Source organism: Molossus molossus, unplaced genomic scaffold (genome assembly GCF_014108415.1).
Source record: "Molossus molossus isolate mMolMol1 unplaced genomic scaffold, mMolMol1.p scaffold_m16_p_5, whole genome shotgun sequence".
In the NCBI taxonomy this organism is placed as follows: domain Eukaryota; kingdom Metazoa; phylum Chordata; class Mammalia; order Chiroptera; family Molossidae; genus Molossus; species Molossus molossus.
Genome location: NW_023425388.1, coordinates 107828866 through 107854217, shown reverse-complemented (window position 1 = coordinate 107854217; position 25352 = coordinate 107828866). Strand labels below are relative to the sequence as shown.

At 45.0% G+C, this 25352-nt stretch overlaps 1 protein-coding gene across 1 annotated transcript in view; it reads left to right on the top strand.

The window, feature by feature from the left end:
• PCOLCE2 (procollagen C-endopeptidase enhancer 2) overlaps positions 1-25352 on the top strand; it is a 59982-nt gene extending 34630 nt beyond the window's left edge. Inside the window, exons 4-9 of the mRNA XM_036243105.1 lie at positions 9551-9675; positions 10578-10714; positions 14832-14986; positions 20534-20617; positions 22435-22602; positions 24867-25352. Coding sequence (XP_036098998.1) covers positions 9551-9675; positions 10578-10714; positions 14832-14986; positions 20534-20617; positions 22435-22602; positions 24867-24997 — 800 coding nt within the window. The 3' untranslated portion in view covers positions 24998-25352. The remainder of the gene's footprint in view (positions 1-9550; positions 9676-10577; positions 10715-14831; positions 14987-20533; positions 20618-22434; positions 22603-24866) is intronic.

The window sequence follows — 25352 nt, the reverse complement described above, 5'->3', positions numbered from 1 at the left end:
ATGCTGGGTTTTTTTAATCCTCACTCAAGGATATTTTTACATTTATCTTCAGACAGAGTGGGAGAGAGAGGGAGGGAAGAAGGGAGGGAGAGAGGGAGGGAGAGAGAGAGAGAGAGAGGTGAGAGAGACACCCGCATGAACCCAACCAGGCCGGGGACGAACCACAACCGAGGAACATACCCTTGGCTGGAATCGAACCCGGGACTCTTTGGTCCGCAGGCCAGTGCTCTAACTGCTGAGCCAAATTGGCCAGGGCTACCATGCTGTTTTGATGATCACAGTTCTGTAGTATAATTTGAAGTCAGGTTGTGTGATACCTCCGGCTTTGTTCTTTTTTTTTCAGGATTGCTTTGGCTATTTGGAGTCTTTTATTGTTCCATACAAATCTGATTACTTTTGTTCTATTTCTTTAAAAAATGACATTGGGATTTTGATGGGGACTGCATTAAATCTGTGTATTGCTTTGAGTAATATGGCCATTTTAACTCTGTTGATTCTTCCAATACATAAACACAGGATATTTTTTCCATTTTGTTGTGTCTTTATCAGTCTCTTTTAATAATGCTTTGTAGTTTTTAGTTTATAGGTTTTTCATGTTCTTTGTTAAGTTTATTCCTGTGTGTTTTATTATTTTGGTTGCAATTACAAAAAGAATTGTGGGGTTTTTTTGTTTGTTTCGTTTTTTGTCATTTCTTTTTCTGAAGTTTCATTGTTAGTGTACAGGAAGGCAGTGGATTTTTGTACATTGATTTTGTATCCTGTAACTTTACTGTATTTGTTTGTTGTTTCTAATAGTTTTTTGGTAGAGTCTTTAGGGTTTTCTATGTACAGAAGTGTATCATCTGCAAAAAATGACACTTTTACTTCTTCCTTCCCAATTTGGATGCCTTTTATTTCTTTCTCTTGCCTTATTGCTCTGGCTAGGACTTCTAGAACTATGTTGAACAAGAGTGGTGAGAGTGGGCGTCCTTGTCTTGCTCCTGATTTTAGAGGAAAAGCTTTCAGTTTTTAACCATGGAGTATAATGTTGGCAGAGGGTTTATCATGTATGGCCTTGTTGAGATACTTTCCTTCTATTCCTATTTTTCCTGCTGACTTTGGATTGCTTTTGTTGTTCTTTTTCTAGTACTGTAAGATGTAATGTTAGGTTGTTTACTTGGAATTCCTCTTGTTTCTTGAGATGGGCTTGTAATGATATAAACGTCCTTCTTATTAGTGCTTCTCCAGCATCCCAGAAGTTTGATGTGTGTATTGTCATTCTCATTTGTCTGTATATATCTTTTGATCTTATCTTTTTTTAAATCCTCACCCAAGGGTATTTTTCTATTTATCTTCAGATAGAGAGGGAGGGAGGGAGAGAGAGGAAGAGAGAGAGAAACATCCACATGAGAGGGACACATCAACTGGTTGCGTGCACCTGCGTGACCCTGACCAGGGCTGGGAGCAAACCAGAATCAAACCCATGACTCATTGGTCCGCAGGCCGATGCTCTAACCACTGAGCAAAACCAGCTAGGGCTGATCTCATCTTTTATTTCTTTTTTGAGTCAGTCATTTTTAAATATTATGTTGTTTAATCTCCACGTATTTGTGGGTTTCTTTACTTCCTTTTTGCAGTTGATTTCTAATTTCAAGAAATCGTGGTCAGAGAATATGGTATCATTTCAGTCTTCTTGAATTTGTTGAGGCTTGTTGTGTGACCCAACATACGGTCTATCCTTGAGAATGTCCCGTGTGCTCTGGAGAAGAATGTATAATCTGATGTTCTGGGATGAAACGCTCTGTAAATGTCAATTCTGTTCATGGGGTCTAGTGTGTCATTTAAGGCAGATTAAGGAAATTTTAGTGATTTTCTGTTTGGGTGACCTGTCCAGAGCCGTCAGTGGAACATTGAGGTCTCCAGCTAAGACTGTGTTTTGATCTGCTTCTCCCTTTAGTTCTGTGAGTAGTTGCTTTATATATTTCAATGTTTCCTGATTAGATGCTTATATATTAAGAAGTGTTATGTTTTCTTGATGCAGTGTCCCCTTTATTGTTATAAAATGTCCATCTTTGTCTCTTGTAACCTTTGTTATTTTGAAATCTATTTTGTCAGATATAAGTATGGCTACACCTGCTTTTCTGTGGATGTCACTTGCTTAGAGAATCATTTTCCTCCTTTTCACTTTGAATCTACCTTTTCTTTGCCACTTAGATGTGTCACATGAAGGTATCATATGGTTGGGTTTTGTTTTTTGATTCACTCTGCTACTCTGTTGCCTTTTTCTTGGTGAATTCAGTCCATTTACATTTAGGGTACTAACTGATGTGCGAGGATTCCCAATAGTCATTTTACCTTTTGTTTTCTGGTAGCTGTGTACCTCCATTGATTCTCTTCCTTTGTGTCTCTATCTGTCATTGTCGTTTGATCGTATTCCATACTTCTTTCCTCTGTTTCCTCTTCTTTTAAACCGTGTGTCTCAATTTTGGGGTGTTTGTGTGTATTTACCATTAGGGTTGGGAAAAATTAAGTTGCATATATATATACAGTAGTTTTTCTTGTCTTTTGAGTGCATCTGATCTCTATCCTCCTTTGCCAGTTAAGACCTTTACCCTCCACCCTTTTATGTTTTGTTGTCACAAATTATCCCTGTTTATGCTGTAAGTTTTTAGGGACCTTACCATAGTGATGTGACCTTATGCTGTTTGTTTCAGGTAAAATAACCCCCTTGAGTATTTCTTGCAGTGGAGGGTTATGGGCGATAAATATCTCTCAGCTTCTATACATCTGGGAAAGTCTTTATTTCTCCTTCATATTTAAAGGATAACTTTAAATATAATTTTTGGCTGGTAATTTCTCTCTTTTAGATGTTTGAGTATTTGTTTTCACTGTCTTCTGGCTTGTAGAGTATCTGCTAAGAAGTCGTATGATATTCTGCCCTGGCTGGTTTGGCTTAGCAGTTGGAGCATCAGCCAGCAGACCAGAGAGTCCTGGGTTTGGTTCCCGCTAGGGGCACGTATCAAAAAAGAAAAAGTCGTATGATATTCTGATGGGTTTTCCTTCTTTTCCCTGGCTGCTTTGAGAATTATTCTTTGTCTATTATTTTTGACAGTTTTAATACAATGTGACTTGGAGAGGGACTCTTAACTAGGTGTTCTGTTTGCCTCTTGGATTCGAGGATCTAGTTCTTTCCATAGGTTTGGGAATTTCTCATCCACTGTTTGTTTGAATAGACTCTCCATTCCTTTCTCCCGCTCTTCTTCTGGTATGCCTATTATTCTTATACTGCTTTTTCTGATGGAGTCAGATAGATTTCATAAAGCTCTTTATTTTTTATGCTCTAGTCTCTCTCTTCTTCCGTCTGTGTCATTTCTAGATTTCTGTCTTCCGTGTCCCTACTTCTTTCCTCCATCTGGCAGCTGTGTTTCCTGTGCTCAGCAATTCACTCCTAGTCTCCTTAATTGCATGCTTCCTTTCCAGGATTTCTGAATGGTTCTTTTTTAAAGTTTCAATCTTGTTGGTAAAGTACTCACTTAATTTGTTTTCTGAGTGCATTGAATTGCTGTATTTTCTCACATCTCATTGAGTATTTTTAGAACTGCAATCTTGAATTCTCTGTCATTTATATCACATATTTCCATGTGCTCCAGTTTGCTTTCTTGACATTTTTCATTTTCTTTCTGAGCTGCCTCACCGCTGTGGTTATTCATGCTATTTGCTGGTCCCTCTGTCTAGGCATCTATATATTTTTGGCCCTCCTTCAGCAGCTTTCTCTGAAGAGGCCTTTCCACTGCTTCCTAGTTGGTGGTGCTGCATGACAAGATTTTTCACCTTCGTGACCCACCATAGCTGACTTCCACGGCTGCTGTCAGACAGGACAGCTGTGCTGTGTGCAGGTGGAGTTTGTTTTGCCCTCACCATAATGGCAACCCCGGACCTCCACTGGGTACCCCCCTACCTGCCCCAACTGGGGATCAGTCACAATAAGAAACAGCAATTCTGCTGCAGTAGCTCTTGGTTTACAGATAATGTGTTCCTCAACTGACACCAAGAGCCATGGAAGGCAAGATTTAGGAGTCCAACAAGAGGCAGGCCTCCGTGACTCCATTTCTTTGTCTGAAGCACCGACTGCCCGAGAGTGGACTGTTATAGCAGAATCCCCGTGCTACGTCCTAGCTCCTTGCCTCTCGGCTGGCTCAGCTGTTGTTTGTACCACTCGCCCTACTGGGGTGCCTGCTGAGACTCTATTGCTCCTGCCAAAGGAAGCGCCTGCTTCCATTGGCTCCCTCCTCTCTCAGGGCTGAGCTGGCCACCAGCTCCCAGCTGCAAGACTTTGTCCATGCCCATCTGAGCTTTCCCCCGTCTCACCCCCTTTGTTCCTGTTTGCCCACCTTGAGGTGCTGCCGTGTGCAGGTCTCTCAGGCATGCCTCTGTATCGAGCAGGGGATCTTTTGTTGAGTTACAGTTTATCCACTTGTTAAAGTTTCAAGGGGGAGGCCACGGGGACCTCTCACACTGCCGTTTCGCTGCCAAGATCGTGATGTGCTCTTGCCTTGGGCTGTAGTGCTGCGTTGCTGGTTTGGGGTATCAGAGGACAGAATCCGAGGCTGACAGAGTAGCCAGATGTTCGGCTGGGAGGAACTCCTGGCTGGGAGCTCCCGCCAGGATTGAGGCACAAAGTATAATATAAAATCCACCCTAATCTTTGGCGGACAGCTGAATTCTACATACGTGCTGGAGAGCTGAGCTGGCCTGGCACAGAAGCATCAGCGGGAAGATGAAAGGACTGACCGACACTGTAGCTGCTGACACTGCCGGAGAGACGTATTTTGAGCGTGGGTGCAGCCAACCTAAATGCCAGCCAGAACAAAATCCATTTTCCCAGGAACACCGCAGAGTCTGGGGTCTCATTAATGCATCATTCATAGTGTCCACTATGCAATCATGTTATGAAACCAGGAAAGTGTGTCTGTATTCAAGAAAAAAGGCAGTCAGCCTGGCCAGTTTGGCTCAGTGGTTGAGCATCGGTCCGTGGACCAGAGTTGCGGGTTTGATTCTGGTCAAGGGCACGTACCTCAGTTGCAGTTGAGTCCCCAGCCCTGTTCGAGGTCGTGCTGGAGGCACCCAATCCATGTGTCTCTCTCACACCGATGTTTTTTTTTCTCTCTTCTTCTCTCCTTCTCCCTCCCACTCTATCTGAAGATAGATGGAAAAATATCCTCAGGTGAGGATTTAGAAAAAAAAATAGTCAATAAAAACTGACCGCAAGACAACTTAGATGTTGCAATTAGCAGACAGCACTTTAAAGCAGCGATTAGAAATATGTTTAAAACCTTATATATAAAGGGAAATATATATATATAAAATAAACAAATTGAGAATCTTAGAAGAGAAACAGCAACTATTAAAACAAATAAAATGGTAACTCTAGAGCTGAAAGATACAGAATTTGAAACTTTAAAATTTATCTCAAGGGCTTATAAGCAGATTGGAAATGAAAGAAGCAAGAATTAGTGAATTTGCCCCAGCCAGTGTGGCTCAGTGATTGAGCATCAACCCATGCACCAAGAGGTCTCTGGTTCAATTCCCGGTCAGGACACATGCCCAGGTTATGGGCCCAATCCCCAGTGAAGGGCATGCAGGAAGCAGCCAGTCGATATTCTCTCTCATCGATGTTTTCTCTCATCGATGTTTCTGTCCCTCTCTCCCTCTCCCTTCCTCTCTCTCTGAAATCAATAAAGAAAAAATATTTTTTAAAAAGAGAGTTAGTGAATTTGCATAGAAATGATCTAATCTGAAGAAACAGGAGGAAAAAAATAAGAAGGAGCCCCCAAGACCAGTGAGATGATATCACGTGGTCTTACACGTGTAATTTGTGTCCCAGAGAATAAGAGTCATAATAGTGCAGAAAAAGTATCTGAAGAAATAATGGCTTGAAACTACCAAACTTCAGTGATGCACATCATTTTACAGACCAAGATTAACAAGCTCCAGATAGGACAAATAAAATCAAAACCATACCTAGGCACATCAAAATTAAATTACAGAAATCTGAAATTAAGGAATAACTCTTAAAATCAGTCAGATAGAAACCAGATTGCACACAAGGGAAAGATGGTATAAATAATTGCTTTCTTTTAATGAGAAACAACAGAGGCCAGAGGCAGTGCAACAGCATTTTAAAGTCCTGGAATAAAACTATCAATCCAGAATTCTATAGCCAGTCTTGAAAAATGAAAGTGTAGTTAAGACATTTTCAAATAAACACTTGCATCACAAGAAATATTAAAGGAGGTTCCACAAGTTGAAGGGAAATGTTTCCATAGCATAACATGAAGGTAATGGAAGGACTGAAGGCCACTGGAAATGATAAATACAAAAGACTATATATTACTTTCTTCTCTTAATTGTTTTACATGTGTCTGTTCCAAACAAATAAAAAAAGACTGTAACACTGCCTTATGGAATGTATAATGTATGTCATATATACATTACAACAATAGAACAAAGGATAGAGAGGCAAATGGAAACTGTTGCACATATATACACATATGTATATGATACATGAAAAATACAATTTGACTCCTAGGCAGATTGTGATAAGTTTAAGATGCATATTGCAATCCTTAATGTAACCATTAAAATGCAAGAGTTAGCCCTGGCCAGTTTGGCTGAGCAACTAGGGCATCGGCCCATGGACTGAAGGGTTGAAGGTTTGATTCCCAGTCAAGGGCACGTACCTGGGTTGCAGGTTCCATCTTTGACCCTGATCGGAGTCATGCAGAAGGCAACCAATCGATGTGTATCTCTCACATCAATGTTTCTCTCTCTCCCTCCCTCCCTCCCTCCCTTCTACTCTATCTAAAGATCAATGGAAAAATATTCTCAGGTGAGGATTAAAAAATAAAATATAAGAGTTAGAGCTAAAATAGAGAAGATTAAGAGGCAATATTAAAATTATTCAACTAACCCAAGAAGACACGAAAGAAAGAACAGATGGAACAAAAGAAAGGTGTGATGGATAGAACAAAATATTAAGTGGCACATTAAACCCAAGCCTATTAATAAATACATTAAATTCAAAGCATTAAGTGTTCCTTTGAATTTAAGAAGACAGTAATTATTAAAATGGGTGAAATAGGAAATGTCATTTATGTGGTGTACAGGAAAGAGCTTGAAATACAAAGTCAAAATAGCTTGAATGTAAAAGGATGGAAAAATATGTACCATGCAGACATCATTAAAATTCAAACCAATGCTGCCCAGCTGGTGTGGCTCAGTGGACTGAGCATCATCCCATGCACCAAGAGGTTGCTGGTTTGATTTCTGTTCAGGGCACATGCCCGGCTTGTGGCTCGATCCCAGGTGGGGGTCATGCAGATGTTTCTCTCGCATCGATATTTCTCTCTCTCCTCCCTCTCCCTCTTTCTCTAAAAAAATCAATTTAACAAAACAATGCTTACAAAAAGATATTGTTACAAAGATGAATAGACAACCTACAGAATGAGAGAAAATATTCACAAAAATACCTAATAAAGGACTTTTATTCAGAATATAGAAAAACTCCATACAACTCAACAATAAAAAGATAACAATCCCAGTAAATATAAAAATGGGCCAATACTTGAACAGATACTTCACAAAGGAAGATATATATGACTAATTAATAAGTACATGGAAAACTACTTAGTATCATTAGTTAACAAGGAAATGCAAATTAAAACTACATTGAGATATCGGTATATACCCATCAGATTGGCTAAAACATCAAATGTGGCAAGGATGTAATGCAACCAAAATGCTCATACCTTGAGAGAGATAAAATACTACAACCACTTGGGAGGAATTTTTAGTAGTTTCATATAAAGTTAAATATCTACTCTTGGCCCAGGAATTGCACTTCTGGGTATTTATATAAAAGTAATGAAAATACATTCTGCAGAGATTTGTACAAAAATGTTCCTAGCAGCTTTATTCACCCAAGAAAGCAAACCGAAAACATCCAAGTGAACATGAACAGGAGAAGGGTAAACAAACCATGGTGTTTCCATACACTGGACTACTGCCCAGCAATGCAAAGGGACAGATTACCAATACACACGGCAGCATGAATGAATCTCGGGTGTTGTGCTAAGCAGGAGAAGCCAGACACAAAAGAGTACACACTACATGATTCTATTTCTATGAAGGTCTACATTGAATCTAATGGAAGGTGAACGTTCAGAGATGTGGTGTGGAGAGTCAGCAGATTGACTGGGCTGGGATACAGGGATTTTGTGAGAAATGGGGTTCTGTATTGTCATAAAAGTGTGGCTTACATGGGTATATCCATTTTTCAAAAATTGACAGCTAAGATTCTGCATTTCAAAATATATGAATTTACACCCCCCCAAACCTGTAAATCAATAACAATAATAATAAAGTAGGTAGTGGCAATTGGGCAGCTATATTGATAAAAAGAATAGTAGATTGATGCTAATTAATTGTTGCAACTGGGTGATGGATACATAGAATTTTATTATAATATTCTATTTACTTTGTATATGCTCGAAATTTTTCATGAATAAAAAGTTTTAAAAATTATTACAACTTCAATTTTAAAATATATTTACTTAAATTTAGAGATTTTTTTAAAAAATGATCATCTTCTGTGTTAAAGAAATATTTCATTCAGCTATATTAATTCTTTTTGTTTCAATTCAGTTTCTTTGTTAGTTTTATTCAAGTAAAATTAGATTTAGAACTTTGTATTAAAATACCTTTTGAAAATTATTACTGTCAACCTATCAACCATATGCATAGAGATGTCTGAAATAATGTTTGTAAAATGTTAACTGGTTAGATTTAGGTCATGGTATTTGGGGTAAGTTTTACTTTCTTCTTTTTTTTCCCAACAACAAATTATTTATTTTATTTTATTTTATTTTATTTTATTTTATTTTATTGTTTGGTACGTGTCCCTAGCGGGAACCGAACCCGGAACTCTCTGGTCTGCAGGCCAGCGCTCCAACCGCTGAGCCAGGGCTTACTTTCTTCTTTATGCTTTTCTGTATTGCTGAAATGTTATAAACATGTATTGTTTTTACAAAGGCAGATTATTCTTAAAATTCTTAAATATGTATAACATAAAGTTTTTTAGGTAATAAGAGTTTTCTATACTAAGTAATCCAAATTTTGTCCATGGGCATGGATTTTAGCCCTATTTATAAATACCCCTGCCTTGAGGGTTCTTACAATCTACATCACTTGTTGAGCTTGCGTGGTTTCTGGATGGGTACTTGCCCAAATGCTTTGTCTTTGCTTGTCCCAGAAAATGAAAGAGAGAAAAGAAGCTATGACCCCGACTCCTCTTGTGCTGATGAGATGTGTCAGGTAACAGAGACCACTCGAGGTGTGTGTGGGTGTAGAGGAGACTATGTGACCATTTTTAAGAGAAAATTCAAGAGCTTCTGCCATTGTCTTTATTTACTATACTGTCACCTAATACTCAATTCCTACTGTCCTCCTGGCTGCGTTGTGATAACCTCTATGAGGGTCTAAATGTGGATTTTTTCCTGTTTAATAACTTCAGGGGATCAGTATTGTGGAGGACGCCTTGAAAGACCTTCCGGCTCTTTTAAAACCCCCAACTGGCCAGACCGTGACTACCCCGCAGGAGTCACTTGTTTGTGGCACATTCTAGCCCCAAAGAACCAGGTGAGAGCCCCTGAGAACGAAGCATCTGTGTGTGAATGCCTGGACAGGGTGAGGGCTGCTGATGCAGGGCGAGGCGGGCCAGCTGAACACCGTCTTCCCGATGCAAAGACCCAGATTCACACTGCTCTCGCACTTCCGACCCGCAGAGCCATGGATTCACTTTCCTAGTCCCTAATTTCAAACACAGGTGTTGAAAATACAAATGGTAAGCAAATCCCGTGTGAGAGTGTTTACCCCTGTGGAAGATGTCATAAACCGCAGCCACGCATCATGGGAGATAAAAATCCCCCAGTCCATGTATGTATGTTTCAGGTTACCCTTCGCTCACATGGCAAACCCGTCCCGTCCTCAGAGTAGCCGTCCCAGTCACCAAATCAAACAGCCCGGCTGCGTTAGACGAAGCCAGTTCCAACAGGCCTCACGGTCTCTGCCGAGAGCGAGTGGTCTGCTGGGAAGCGGGTTCCTTTGGTTGGTGTCGGTGTTCATTCGTGAGTGGCTGTGTGAACATGTACCCCTTCTGGGACCCACTTTCACATGTTAATTGCTGGCAGAACCAGCATGGGAACAGACCACGCTTGCTTCATGGATTTTGAAAATAACTCACTCCACACTTTCGTAGCTGTAAGTTGACAGAGCTCCGAAATTTAAGATCTTAACGATGATTGATCTGGGATTGAGATGGTCTTATGGAATGATTAAAAATGAAAGCAAAAGAATAGCACAAGAAATATGAGTGCCACAAAAGAAATATGAAAACAAGCAAGAATAATTTAAACAGAATGAATACATTTTTTACAAAAGAAAACCATGGTATCCTACAAATCTGGGGATGGGAAGAATTCCCTTTGAGGCGATTCAGCAGTGCCCCTTTTGACCCTTCTAATATTGTGCTTTCCCTAAAGCTTATAGAAGTGAAGTTTGAGAAGTTTGATGTTGAGCGTGATAACTACTGCCGGTACGATTATGTGGCCGTGTTTAATGGTGGAGAAGTCAATGATGCTAAAAGAATTGGAAAATACTGTGGTGATAGTCCACCTGCGTAAGTAGCACCTGCTGTATTTCAAAACTTCTTTCTTCTTTTTTTTCTTTTAGTCTCACCCAAGCATATGTTTATTGGTGTTTAGAGAGAGAGAGAGGAAGGGAGATAGAGAAAGAGAGAAATACCGATTGGTTGCCTCCCGTAGGCACCCCGCCCCGGGATCAAACTGGCAACCTGGGCATGTGCTCTGACCGGGAATCAAACCACAACCTTTTGGTGTATGGGAGGATGCTCCAACCAACTGAGCCACCAGGTCAGGGCTCAAAACTTGTTTCTTATTAAATTGCTCAATTATATTTTATTTTCTGAAAAATTTTATGTTGTTATTCTGTTCACGAATTCCTGGGTTCCGTGACAGTGAGTCAGCAACCTTAACAAGTGTGGAGAGACCTCAACAGCCAAAAGGATAAACAGAAGCAGAGCTGGCGATGCCCAGGGGCACATGCTGAGTCAGGGACATGGTTATGTCACTGCCCTGCAAAGGTGAGGTCAGGCATCAGAGCAAAAGGGAAAGTTCTGAGAAAAAAATGGGGCTTCCTGCTAGGGACCCTGACAAGGAAACCAGGAAGCCAACACAGACCCAGGTATTTCGCCTGATCGGTCGTGTCCTGGAGCGTTTGGAGCCTTGAGCTCCTCCGCACACGGTTGTTGCTCAAATTTTGGTGTGAGAACCTGAAAGGTACTTGTCAGAACATTTATGAAGCTAAGAGCTCTGCCACCTACTAGCTGTGTGACACGGGGCACGATACTTAACTCCTCTGTGCTGTATTTTGGTGCAACACATGACTGTTTGGTGCGAGAGCTTTCACAGCTTCATACAACTAAAAATTGAAAGACAGATCTACAAATCCCACTGTTACAGTAGGGGATCTTAAACACATCTCTTTCAATAATTGGCAGATTCACTGTGAATTACAGAAAGATGGGAATAGGGATGCAGAAAATTTAAGAAACAATGAACAGGCTTGTTCTGATGGACAGAGAACACTGCATCCAACAATAGGGAAAATACATTTTTCAAGAAAAATGGACACAACTTGACTTGGGTGGTGAACACACTATGCAATTAATATACAGGTGATGTAGAATTGTACCTAAAATCTACATACTTATATTAACCATTGTCACCCTAATAAATTCAATAAATAAATTTAAAATAAAAGAGCGATACAAATAGGATAATATATAGTCTCCCCCAGGCCCAAAATTTTGACATTATACTTAATGGTAAAGGTTAACTTTTATTTCAATTAAAATACAAAAGTCACTTTTTAAAATACACAGAAGAAAGAATAATCCAGAATTGTCAAATAATTATTAAAGAAATTTGATCTCTAGCTAGAAGTTATCATGAGGGGGCGGGGACAGGCCCAGAGTGCACCTCCTCATGGTTCTAACCAGCATTCGGGGAACAAATCATTTCATCACTACACAGATTCTCCCAGAGAAAAACACGGACAGTTCCACACTGATTTTATAAGGCTCATATAAAGACACCAGACCTAGGTAAGGACAGTATCAGAAAAGAATACCAAAGACCAATCTCTACTTGTGAATGTGATGGAAATGAAATTCTAAAAGAAAAAATATTACCAATGACATATTTCACAGAACTAGAACAAATACTCCAAAAGTTTATATGGAACCAAAAAATACCCCGAACAGCTACAGCAACCTTGAAAAAGAAGAACAAAGTTGGAGGGATCACATTACTGGATATCAGGTTATACTACAAAGCCATTCTAATCAAAACAGCCTGGTACTGGCACAAGAACAGGCATGTAGATCAAAATATTGAAGTTGAAGGTCATGGGTTCGATTCTGGGTTGGGACGAGTGTGGGAGGCAATTGGTAGGTGTTTGTCTCTCTTTCTCTCTCAATCAATTTTAAAACAATCCTTGGGAGAGGAGTTTTTTTAAAGTATGACTAGAAAGAGGAGTGTTGTCGAGGGGCCATCACCTCGTTGTCCCTGTGTGTGGTTCAGGTGTGTGAACACCACTGCATTCAGTTGGAACATTTTGTGCAGCAAGTGTGGGCATTAGGAGAAGCACCTGGGACAGACAACCAGCAGTGGGAGGGAGTCGACAAGGCAGGGCGGCAGCTGGCACAGCAATGCCCTGGTGGATTCTGACAAGTGGAGGGAGGCCAAGGAGGTTTTTTGCAGGAGATGGGGCTGCTTGAGGGAAGAGCTGGGGTTCAAGACAGAAGGGAGGGCAGGCTCGTTCCACTCAGAGGGAGCTCCGGTGGCACAGAGGACGACCGGCGTCAGGTGCGGGACCGGCGTCAGGTGCGGGACCGGAGTCAGGTACACGACCGGTGTCAGGTGCATGACGTGCTCATCTGGGAGCCTATGCCTAGAGTTGGGGTCCAGAGAGAGACCAAGCAGGAGGGTTCAGTTTGGCCCCTCATGCCACAGATATTGGAGCCCTTGTCTTAAGGTTTCGTTTGATGCTTATAATAATTGCTTCTTGTAATTTTGTCATTTAAACAGGAGTAACGTTGTATTTGTCATTGTAGTTGAGGATTGTGTTTCAAGCACACTGTATTTACTTAATGTAATGTGTTTTCAGAAGCAAGACAGAATATTTCTGTTAAAGGCTTGATTCTCAGAAGCATGATTTAAATCACCTGGGTCACGCTCGTGACCAGACCAAACGCAGGTCATGAATGAAGCTCGTTCCTAGGTTTGCCGAATCCCTTGGCTCAGAAGGTCCCAGCTTTCGGGGCAGAAAAGATCTGGCAGTTTTTCTTACTGGTTGGCTCAGGAACAGGTCTGCCCTTCCTCCCCTCGGCCCACCCCTCAAAGTAGCTGAGAGGTGGGGATGGGCTTCCTCCCACCTGCTGTCCGCCAGCCTCGCCTAGAACTATGCCTCAAGAAGGACTTTAGTCAAACCCTCAACAACTCAATTAAATGACTTGTTTAATTTTTCCACTTAATTCGTTTTTAAAAAGAATTAGCCAGCCTTTTTTTTTTTTACCATTGTTTAAATAATAATAGCAAAAGCTTACATGAAACTACTGTCATTTATAATGCAGTTTCCCCTGAGATTTTAGAGAGCCTCTGAGCCTATTAACACTGCTGAATCTTTAGTACCAACTAATCAGCCAGCCCCTAAAATAACTTTAAAACTGGTTTTTAATGATGTCATTATGAGCACCAAAATAATTACTTGCTCACTCCTGCATTACATTTTGCTACCAAGATTATAAACAAATGTTTCCACTGCAGGGGTGCTTAAGAACACTCATTAAAGATGGAATGGGGCCCGGCCCGTAGTTCAGGGCTTAGTGTCGCCCTGATGCGCCAAGGTTATGGGTCTGAGCCCTGTTTAGGGCACATACCCAGGTTTTGGCTTCAATCCCCAGTCAGGGCACAGATAAGAATCAAGCAATGAAGGCATCAGTAAGTGAAACAACAAGTCCACGTTCTCTCTCTCCCTCTCTGGCATGCACGCTCTCTCCCCCTTCCTCTCCCTATCTCTAAAAAAACAAAAAAATGGAAATAAAGTAATTAAAAATGAAGCACGGCAGTACTAACTGAAAAAGTAATAAAGTGGGGGTTTGATTAAACCCTGATGAATTTTTTTTATCCCCAGGTGACCAGCCCTTGGGCACTGTCTTCACAGGGTCTGGGAATTTGTTCCTTAAATGTCCCATTTGATTTTCATGGCCAGATCCCTCGATCCCCAGGCCAGCTGGACCCAGAGTCCTCATTCGGAGAAGCTGGGCGGCGCCCAGTCCTGCTACTGGTCCCCATTCTACCGGTCCCTAACACCACCGGGCCCTGGGTTCAGATCCTAGCTGCAGGGCCGCAGGCTCATCGCCGAACTCTCCGGACTTCAGGCGCCTGTTCGGTCAGAGGGGGTGGTACAGGGCCGCGGTGCAGACAGGACCCGAGGGCTGGCGTGCAGCCCGACGGGCACCCACTCGGAAACGGTAGCAGTTACATTAGCACTGAGCGGGTTAAGGCTTTCACCTCCTAAAGTATTTTAACTTTTAAGTTTAAACAGGTAGTAATTTGTCAGAAATTAATGGGAAGCTAGAAAATTCATTTCAGAGAGGTACCACTTAAACTTTAAAAATACATATCTATTTAAACATGTTTTTGTTCTTTTAGACCAATTGTATCTGAGAAAAATGAACTTCTCGTTCAGTTTTTCTCAGACTTAAGCTTAACTGCAGATGGATTTATTGGCCACTACAAATTCAGGCCAAAAAAATTGCCTACAACTACAGCACCACCAGCTACCACCACATTCACTGTAACTACAGGTAAGTTTTTCTATTTTGAAGTTTGTACACAAACTTAAGGAATAGTAAAAAAATACTTTGAAGTAGAAAAAAATCAAATAAAAGGAAGATATTTGAAACTAAAATAAGTTACATAAGATGAAAACATATGTAAAAGAATAATATAACTCCACTAATGAAACAAAAATATAAAGTATAAGGATAATAATAAGCTGATAATTTTTAAATTAATTTTCAGAGAGAGAGAGAGAAACATCAATGTGAGAGAGAAACACTGATTGGTTGCCTCCCGTATGCCGCATTACCAAGGATCAAACCCACAACCTGGGCATGTGCCCTGACTGGGAATCGAACCTGCTGCCTCTTGGTGTTTGGGACGATGCTCCAACCCATTGAGCCACACCAGACAGGGCTAAGCTAATAAGTGTTAAATGTCATCTAAGAAAGTTATGACCAGTTAAAAATTACTAGGAACCCTAGAAACAGATTATAAGACTGATTTTTCTTTTCTGGCGCTTATAAAATTATGGTTTTCTTTTTATTACATAAAATCTATTTTAGGTTAAAAACCTTGACACCTGTTTGCTTTCACATTTGCCAGTATTTGATTGGACTTTTTTTTGCTTTTCTCCAAAATGTGTCATACAATATATATTATTTGTTTTTTCCTTTTTTTTTAATCCTCACCCGAGGACACTCTTGCATTTATCTTCAGATAGAGCGGGAAAAAGAGAGAGAAACATCAATGTGAGAGAGACACAGTCAGTGGCTGCCACCCACACGATCCCAGCCGGACCGGGGACAAACTGCAACCGAGGTACATGCCCTTAGCGGAACCGAACCACAGGACTCTCCAGTCCACGGGCTGACACTCTAACCGCTGAGCCAAACCCACCAGGGCTGTTTTTTCCTTTTTTTTTTTTTTAATCCTTACCCGACAGTATTTTTCCATTTATCTTCGGGAAGAGTGGGAGGGAGGGAGAGAGAGAAACATCGACGTGAAAGAGACATGTCGACTGGTTGCCTCCACGGCGGGGATGAACTGCAACCGAGGTACGTGCCCTTGGCCGGAATCGAACCCGTGACTCTTTGGTCCACAGGCTGTCATTCCAACCACCGAGCCAAACCAACCAGGGCTACATTATTTGTTTTTAATCAGAGTAAATCAAAGACATTTGACGTATCCTAGAAGTCAGTTGGGAAGCTGGTCTGGGAATTGGAGACAGGCATTGGTCCCTATGTCTAGTCTCTACATCCTGTCAGCGCCCCGCACTGGGATTTTAGTCCTCAGATACTAAAATCTAAATCCAGGGAGGAGGAAGAAGGTGCGGAGGAAGCATCTAAGGTTAAGAAATGAAGCCGGTTGAAAGAGCACCAACTTTATTGCCCACTGTTTCCTGTGTGCTCCCTAAGTAAGCTGTCCTGGGTACAGGCACTTCTAAAAGAGCCGGGTTTTCCTACCCTCCCCAAGTGTGCCACCTTGTGGCCTGCAAGGGTACTGCCTCATGTTACAGCAGCATCCCTCCAGCTCATCTCGGTGGACCCTGCTGTCCTTATTCATTCCAGTGGATTACCATGTGCTTAGTGTTTCTCCAGCTTTTATCTCCAGTGCTAAACTTCCTCTGAAATTGCAAATACGAATTTCTAATTATCTCCTAGAGTTTTGCAACTGATAGATACTTAAATTAAAACCTATCAAACTCAACTTGTTTGGGTCACAATTTTCTGTCCTAAACCTGCGTCTCCACCTGTCTTCCCAGGCATGGCCCACAGTGTCAGAGCCACGCTCTGAGGGTCATCTTTGACCTCTTCTCTGTCACCTCCCTCTGCGTGCCCCTCCACCACACATACACAGACCCGGCTGTGCTGGTCTCCCTGTAGAGTCATTCTCTGCACTGTGCCTTCCAGTGATACATCCGCCACTACTGAACACCTGAAGTTTGCCTAGTGGTACTGAGGAACCAAATTTTTAATTTAATGAAATTTCAAAAGCCTCATGTGGCTAGTGGCTACCAAATGGACAGCCCAGGAGCCCAGCTCCTTCACGTGGTATGTAACACCCTTCACACGTCATCCCTGTTCTCTCTAGATTCATCCTTAGTCCCTACTATCTCTCCTTATGTGCTAAGTATGTTGGATTTTACCCCAAGTGTGGAGGAAGCTGTTGATGGCTATAAGCAAAGTTCAGCGTTGGAGTTACACTACGAAGACTATTCTGGCCACTGTGGGGTGAAGGGGTTGCAGGGGTCAGGAGGACCAGCAGTTCTCGTGGTTGTCCGGGTGAACTGTGCTGACAGATGCAGAGGGCCCTGGCCGGGTAGTCCAGTTGGTTTGAGCGTCATCCCGCCATGATCCCCAGTCAGGGCACATACAAGAATCAACTAATGAATGCATAAATAAATGAAACAACAAACTGATGTTTCTGTTTCTCTCTCTCTAAAATCAATAAATACAAGTTTTAAAGAGAACTATAAGATAGTCGAGTTTCTGACTATTGTGCAAGTCAGGACCGCGGGAGATAGTGACGGGGCTTGGACTAGGAGATGAGGGAGGTGTCGAGAATGCCCTCCAGGCCCTGGCTTGCAGACCCGGGGGATAATGTAACCATTCGCTGAAGCTGAGAACTGGGATTAGGGGTGGATCAATAAGAAAAGCTGTGACCTTGTTGGATCTGAGGTGTCTGTAAGATACTCAAGTGGAGATATCATGTAGACAATGATATCTATGGGCCCCCAGACCAGAAGAGAGATTTAAGCAAGATATCTAAATCTGAGAGTCATCAACAGATGTCTGGTTGATACCATGATCCAGAGGAGATCCCTAGGGAGAGGTTCGGGGTAGAAGAACAAGGGCCGGGACTAAGCCTCTAGAAACTCCAGTGCTCTCCAGGGAGGGTGTGCTGGCCACGGGGCGAGGCAGCGCTGAGGGGCGGGCAGCGGGACAATGTCATGGACACCAGGGAAGAGACCGTTGGGAAGGGCATGGGCAGTAGAGCCATGTCCATGAGACGTCAGAACAGGATAGGGTTCCGGTGTTTCCATTTGATTTCATGATGTGGGGGCTACTGGGGACCCTAGAAGAGCTGTGTGAGTGGAGGGGTGTAGGCAGAGGCCGCGCGGAATGGGCTGCGCCGTGGAAACTGCCACAGTAGTTCCAGCAACTCATCCCAGCGTTTGGTCCTGCGGGAGGGAGCGGCTTTGTGTCTGCAAGAAGGTAAAGGCACCGGGAAGTAGCCGCGCAGGAGAACACGCTGCAGGCAGGAGGGGCTGCGGGCCAAATCCCACAGAGCTGGGAGGACTGGGCCTCCCAGGACTCAGGCTGAACCTGGGACCGAGGGGCAGCACCGCCTCCCCCAGCGGAGGGGGACCAGAGGCTGCAGATGGGATCGTGAAGGCATTTTCTTCTATGAGGCCTGTTCTCACTAGAACTCGGGCAGGTCGCCCGCCGCGGAGGACAGGGGAGGTGGTTAGGAGGATGAGAGAACTTGAAACGGAGCCGTGGACCCTGGGGAGCGAGGGGATCCACCAAGCCGCTTGGCACTGTGATGCCGCATCTGTGGGCCCCGGGAGGGCTGGCACAGGTTCCCACCGGGTTGAAGGACGAAGGATGGGGGAAGTTAAAGTGTTATCGAGAAAATGATGGAAGCAATGGACCGTGGAGATTACGTGGACTAGCCAAGGAAATAAAGATGGAATGGGACAAAATGAGAGGTGTCGAGCCTCCGAAGATGGGGGGTAGTCATGAGAGTAATGGGTAACTGAGCCCGAAGGAGGTGGTTGTGGACGTGAGGGCGTTGCATTCGAGACCTGGGTGACTGAACGCCAGCAGGAGGGCATGGGAGCCGGGCTGAGTGGCCGAACTGGAGCAGGGCGGCTCCGGGAAGGACGAGGCCACGCGCAGAGGGGGCACGGGTCTGGGGGCGGCCCACCAAGGTGGGCGCAGGAGCACGGAGAGGGGGGCCGAGACCAGGGGCCGTGCTGGGGGTGCAGGTGGTGGGGAGATGACGGCGGCTGAGGAGGGTGAGGGTGCTGTGGCTGAGCTGAGGGCTGCGAGCAGGGCTCTGCTGGAGGGGGGCACTGCAGGCCGCCCCCCACTTCCAGACCGACCTGCCGAGGCTGAGGAGCTGGCTGCTGGGGGTCCACGTAGGAGGGTGCCCTTCATCAGACCGGGAGGAGCACTAACGCCACTACTTCTTGATTCCGTCAATTAGGTACATTTAGGTCTCGATTTTTGGAACAATGTTCCCTCCAAGTGTTTACTGAGCTCTTTCTCTTAAAAAGGGTGTGTGTGTGTGTGTGTGTGTGTGTGTGTGTGTGTGTGTGTATTTAAGCCATTGTGTGTATTTAACATTCAGTTCTATATATTTTATTACTGTAATCCACTGAGATCCTTTTTGGAGTGAAAAGTAAATATATGATACATTCACAAGAGTCGGCAGAATCTATTAGAAGGGCAATATTTCAATTGCAAATTCTTACCTAACAAGTATAATTTTGTTACAGTTGTTTTGTTCTTCCTAGAATAGTGCCACATATAAGTGAATAATTAGCACATATTTTTTAAATATTTGTAATGATGGTAATGGGGGTTAAACATTTCCATTTTGTTAACTCATAGTTTCTCAGTCTCAGCACTAGTAACATCTTGGGCCCCATAGTCCATTCCTGCTGGGCACTGCCCATCGTAAGCTATCTAGCAGCAAGCATCCTGACCCACTAGATGCTAGTAGAACCCCCTAGTTGCGACAACCAAACTACATCCAGACAGGCAGTGACAGGCTCAAAATAAATGTTTAGTGATTGGTTGCATCTCATTACGAATATAACACACTTAACTTGAGTAGTGTTTCTAAAAAGTCTGTACTAACATTTAGACAACTGCGTATTTAAAATGAGCTCCCTCCATGCACTAGCCGGTGTGGTTCAGTAGTTAGAGTGTCTGCCTGCATACCAAAGGGTCTCGGGTTCAATTCCTGGTCAAGGGCACATACCTGGGTTGCAGATTCAATCCCTGACCCCAGTCAGGGCATGTGTAAGAGGCAATCAATAGATGTGTCTCTCTCACATCTATGTTTCTCTCCCTCCCTTCTTCCCTCCCTTCTACTCTCTAAAAATCAATGGCAAAAAATATCCTCAGGTGAGGATTAACAGCAACAAAATAATAATAAAGAAAGCTCCCTCTTTTTTCAGGGAGAACACCATAGAATTCCTTGTGTAAAGTGCAGAATTAACCTATAGTTTTCTTAGTTCATATTTGTTGAACTAGTTTTTCCTAAGCAAGGCAGATGGAGACTATATCTGTTTTTGGCTATGGTGTTAGTTTTATATAAAGGAAGAAGAGAATAGGGTTTTGATCTCAGGTTTATATTTGGCAGAGGGTACTCAGTTACGCTGAGGACACTGGAGCAGCAGCGTGAAGCATGTCTTCGGACACTGTCATTTCATCGCAGTGACATAGTGGTGGCTCAGAGAAAGAAGTGGAAGTTTTAAATTGATAGATTCATATCTAAATACCAATTATACTTGAGTTCATTTTCCTGACTCTTATGTCTTTCTTCTTTGAATTAAGGTTTAAAACCCACCATGGCCATGTGTCAACAAAAGTGTCGATGGACGGGTTCTCTGGAAAGCAATTACTGTTCAAGTAACTTTGGTAAGAAATAAAACCAGCCTTTTCTCTTACGGGACACTTGGGGCTGCATGCTTAGTCTCCAAGAAATCGCCACGACCCAGGGCAAAGGGCGAGCTGTACCCTTGGTCTACCCAAGAGAGGATGTCCCCGCACACAGGTATGTTGACCTGTGCTCTTCAGAGTGTCAGATTTCACCACTGAGAAAAATGTGCACACAGAAAACACATGTTTTCAAACAAACTTAATTTGACTCCTGGGACGTGATTCTGCCATTCTGTGTATTCTGGCTGGCTCGGTATTCCTGAAAAAACCGGTGTGCTTTTTTCCTCTCCCATAGTTTTCACGTATTATTTTTTCACACATTGTAATTCAGCCTCAGTGAATTAGAAGCATCCAAGCTGGGTCTCCTCTGCAGAGTCCTTCTAAAGTACTAAATTAAAACTTGGAAATCTGAAATCTATCTGGAAACACTTATAAATCGGAACCTGGAGATGTTACCAATGACTTGGAGTTTATAAGAGCTTTTTACGTAAAAACGAATTGCACTTTTTTTGAAAACCACTCAAGAGCAAAATATACCAGCTTTAGTGATGTTGCTTATTTTCAAAAGGAACATTTAAGAAAGTCTTAGCAGGAAAATAAAGCTGCTGTGGCCTGGGAGGTTGCCCCAGACCAGGGCCCCCAGAGGGGCCTGCAGTGAGGAGGCCCTACTGCCCTCCGCCCACCTGGACGTCACAGGTCGCTGCCCACAGGCGGTGCAGCCTCGGCAGGGGGGCGGGGGGGGGGCGGAAGGACACCTCCCTCCCTGTCCCTTGGAGCCGCCTGATTCCACGTGGCTGCAAACTGACATGTTGCAGTCAACACTCGTCACCAGGAGCCAGAGTAAGGCAGGGAAGAATTCTGATTAAACAGTGAGTTCTCGCTTCAGCCTGAAAGTCCCAGACTTGATGGATCCCACTGTGACTCACTCACATGGCAAAGTGAGCGCAGCAGTCCCCGTGGCCACCAGTTGTCAGCCCCGGTTGTCAGCCGGCCTGGACCGCTCCGCAGGCGGCGGGCAGGTGTGTCTGGGCAGCGCCGGGCTCCCGAAACCCGTCCAGGCAGGTCCGGTGCCACGCGGAGTTGCCCGACCAAATGCCAAAAACACACCTCTAAGAGAACGCATCTCTCCTCTGTGGGGGGTCACCGTAGAAAAGACAGTTACATAATGAAAAGCAACTGGATTTTGCTAGAGTTATTTTTTTTTTTTAAGCAAGAAAATGTTTTGTTATACTTCAGTTCTATACTTCGACTTCTTAAATGAAATAAACAGGGTGCATAAGAACGAATGGAAAAGACCTAGAAAAAGACAGATAGTTACTGATAATTAGAGAGAGATGGGGGCCCATGGATGAACCAAAGTTCCAGGAGAGAAGACAACTACGGAGCCGGGTGGGGGAGAGCGGGAAAGGGGGTGCACCCATGCAGACCAGACCCTTCCCCGTGGTGCAAGCCCCTCTGCAGCCTCCAAGTCGCGGTTGCCTCTGAAGACTCGCGGTCTTGCTAGTGGCTCACGTAGGGCTCAAGCCTGTACCTTTGGTCACTGGCCCACGTGGCGGACACACGGTGAGGATCCCCTGCAGGCCCCTCTCCCGGGCCCAGCATCCGACGTGGGCGGCGGGCAGCGCCGGGCCCCTTGCAGCCTGACCGTCGGCGGCTCGCTCACAGATCAAATCTGATAGCTCTGCAGGCCTTCTCCTTAGCATTAACTTCTGCCGCTTAGGAAGATGTCGAATTATACCCAGTTCTGCTTACGTTTGCCCTCACTGTCGCATTGTTTCCAAACGTTTTCTTCGCAGTCGTCGCCGGCACCGTGATCACGACCGGCGCCCGAGGCGGAAGCCTGCACGCCACGGTCTCCCTCATCAACATCTACAAGGAGGGCAGCCTGGCCATTCAGCAGGCCGGCAAGAACATGAGCGCCAGGGTCGTCGTGGTCTGCAAGCAGTGCCCGCTCCTCAGAAGAGGCGAGCGCAGAGGGACCGGGCCTGTGGGAGGGCGGACAGCGGTCCGCGCAGGCCGCCCCTCGCGGGTGGAGTCGGGCCCTGGGCGGAGGGAAGGCCCTGGCGTCCGGCAGACTGGGCTCTGACCCGGCCTCGCGGGTGGAGTCGGGCCCTGGGCGGAGGGAAGGCCCTGGCGTCCGGCAGACTGGGCTCCGACCCGGCCTCGCGGGTGGAGTCGGGGCCTGGGCGGAGGGAAGGCCCTGGCGTCCGGCAGACTGGGCTCTGACCCGGCCTCGCGGGTGGAGTCGGGGCCCTGGGCGGAGGGAAGGCCCTGGCGTCCGGCAGACTGGGCTCCGACCCGGCCTCGCGGGTGGAGTCGGGGCCTGGGCGGAGGGAAGGCCCTGGCGTCCGGCAGACTGGGCTCTGACCCGGCCTCGCGGGTGGAGTCGGGGCCTGGGCGGAGGGAAGGCCCTGGCGTCGGGCAGACTGGGCTCTGACCCGGCCTCGCGGGTGGAGTCGGGCCCTGGGCGGAGGGAAGGCCCTGGCGTCCGGCAGACTGGGCTCTGACCCGGCCTCGCGGGTGGAGTCGGGCCCTGGGCGGAGGGAAGGCCCTGGCGTCGGGCAGACTGGGCTCTGACCCGGCCTCGCGGCGTGGGTGAGGCCAAGGAGCAGACACGAGGGGTGCGACCCAGCAGCGCCTGAGGTTGGGTCAGTAGAGAGCAGACAGCAGCTCACCAGAGATTTTCGGTGGCGGCGCTTCAGGTGCCAATACTAAACGTAGAGGAAAAGATTCAGCAAAGAAAACGTAATTCAGAGCTGAGGTTCAGAAGCGAGAGGCAGATGTGGGCTAGAATGAAAATTTTAGGAATCATTTTCAGATCTAGGATCATTCAATCCATAGACGGGAATGAGTTTATTAAGAGAAATTATGGGAAAAGGAAAGTTACTCCAGAGCCAGAGGCACATCATTTTAAAACAAGTCCTTTAACTTATAAAAGTGCTATCTGTTCTATGGTTTTTAAAAAGTTGAACCATGTAGAGGAGGATATGAAAGGAAACGTGCAGCCCTTCCCTTCAGCCCGGAGCTGCCGGGATACTGGCAGGAAGGCCCACGCTCACGCACACTGGCACAGATGGGGTCCTACCTGCACGCCCTGTCGCGGCCTCCCGGGGCACACGCAGCCGTCCTTCCAGAGCGGTGCGTGCGGACAGACCCCTCTCGACCGGTAGCAGCGCCTGTTCCCACTGTGCTATCCCCCTGCTCCGTCCAGTCTCAACCGTTCCGTTCCTCGGTCTTGTAAAAACTCTCCCACAACCCAAACAAAACAAAACCAGAGAAGGAGAGCGAATATTCCCTTCAAGAAAGCTTTACTATAAACTCAGATTGTTCAGGAGGCAGGAGGCACACAGTCCCACAGTGAGTTCTCGAGGAAGCAGCGAAGGCTCCAGGAGAGGTAGCACTTGTTCCCAGAGCCCCCAGGCACGCGACAGCCACGGCTAAGCCCCTCCCTTGTGGTCCGATGGCACTGGAGCCCAGCCTGTGGGCCCTCCCAGGCGCAGAGGAGGGCTGTGCGAGAGAAAAGGGAAACTTTTCTCCTGGGACACTGGGGAAGAGGGAGAACAAAGGAGGCCGAATGCGCACCGCCTTTAGGACATTTTTCTGAGGCAGCATCAGTCTTGAGCGTTGAGCGCAGCGTGCTGCAGCTCAGGCCCCAGTCTAGGCCAGACGCACTCACCTAAGCAAGAACAGTCTACCAGCGATAAGGACTTCTTCACTACCAGCCTTCGCGAGGGACTATAGGGATGCAAAGAAGTATATGGCCCAACCATGCCCTGAAGAAACTGACACAGGGTAGGTGGTTGAGACGCTGGGGAAAGTTCCAGACAACAGCGGAAGACAGGATCACTAGCTGCCCTGTGCCTGGCAAACCAGGAGCTCCGGGGACTGTGAGGCCCTCTGAGGACAGAGCTTCCACGGGGACACAGCGCAGGTTCTTGGTAGACTCAGTATGGGCGCCAGCCGCGCAGTCCCAGAGCAGGGTGTGAGGGACCCTGTCGTTCCTTCCAGTTTCCCGGTGAGCTCAGCTCGGACATGGCACTCAGCTGAATTTAGATTTGTGCTGACGAGAGTCTTAAACCAGTAAATGTGTCTTATTCTAGACACAGTAAATGTATAAATGTATCATTTACAGAACATGTATCTAGAGAGCAAAGTTATAGTTTATGTTGTTTTAAACAAGCACACGTAGAGAAAAAAATTTAATTTATATTCTTTTTTTTTTTTTTAGGTCAAAATTACATTATTATGGGCCAAGTGGGTGAAGATGGGCGAGGCAGAATCATGCCAAACAGCTTTGTCATGATGTTCAAGACCAAGAATCAGAAGTTCCTAAACGCCTTGGAAAACAAGCAATGTTAACAGGGAACTGGGTCCATTTTCGCTTCATTCTGTCATTGCCTTTGAAAGATCTATTTTTCTCAGTAGAAAAACAGTCTTATAACATTAAACATTGAGCATTCAGAAAGACTTACTCTTCACAGATCAGGTGAGACCCCCAGTGTTGCCGATGGCAGGTGTGTCGCACCGGGAGAAGCAGGTGTCTTAGTGCTGTCAGGACACACAGGGCTTCGACGTTGACAGTCGGAAGCGGTTTATTTACACATCTCTGTAAGAGGGTGTTTTAGAAATGAGTTTTGTGAAGATGTAAAAAAAGAGATTTTATAAGTGCAATATTTGCTGCAAGGTGTTATATTCTCTTCTTGCATTTTTTAAA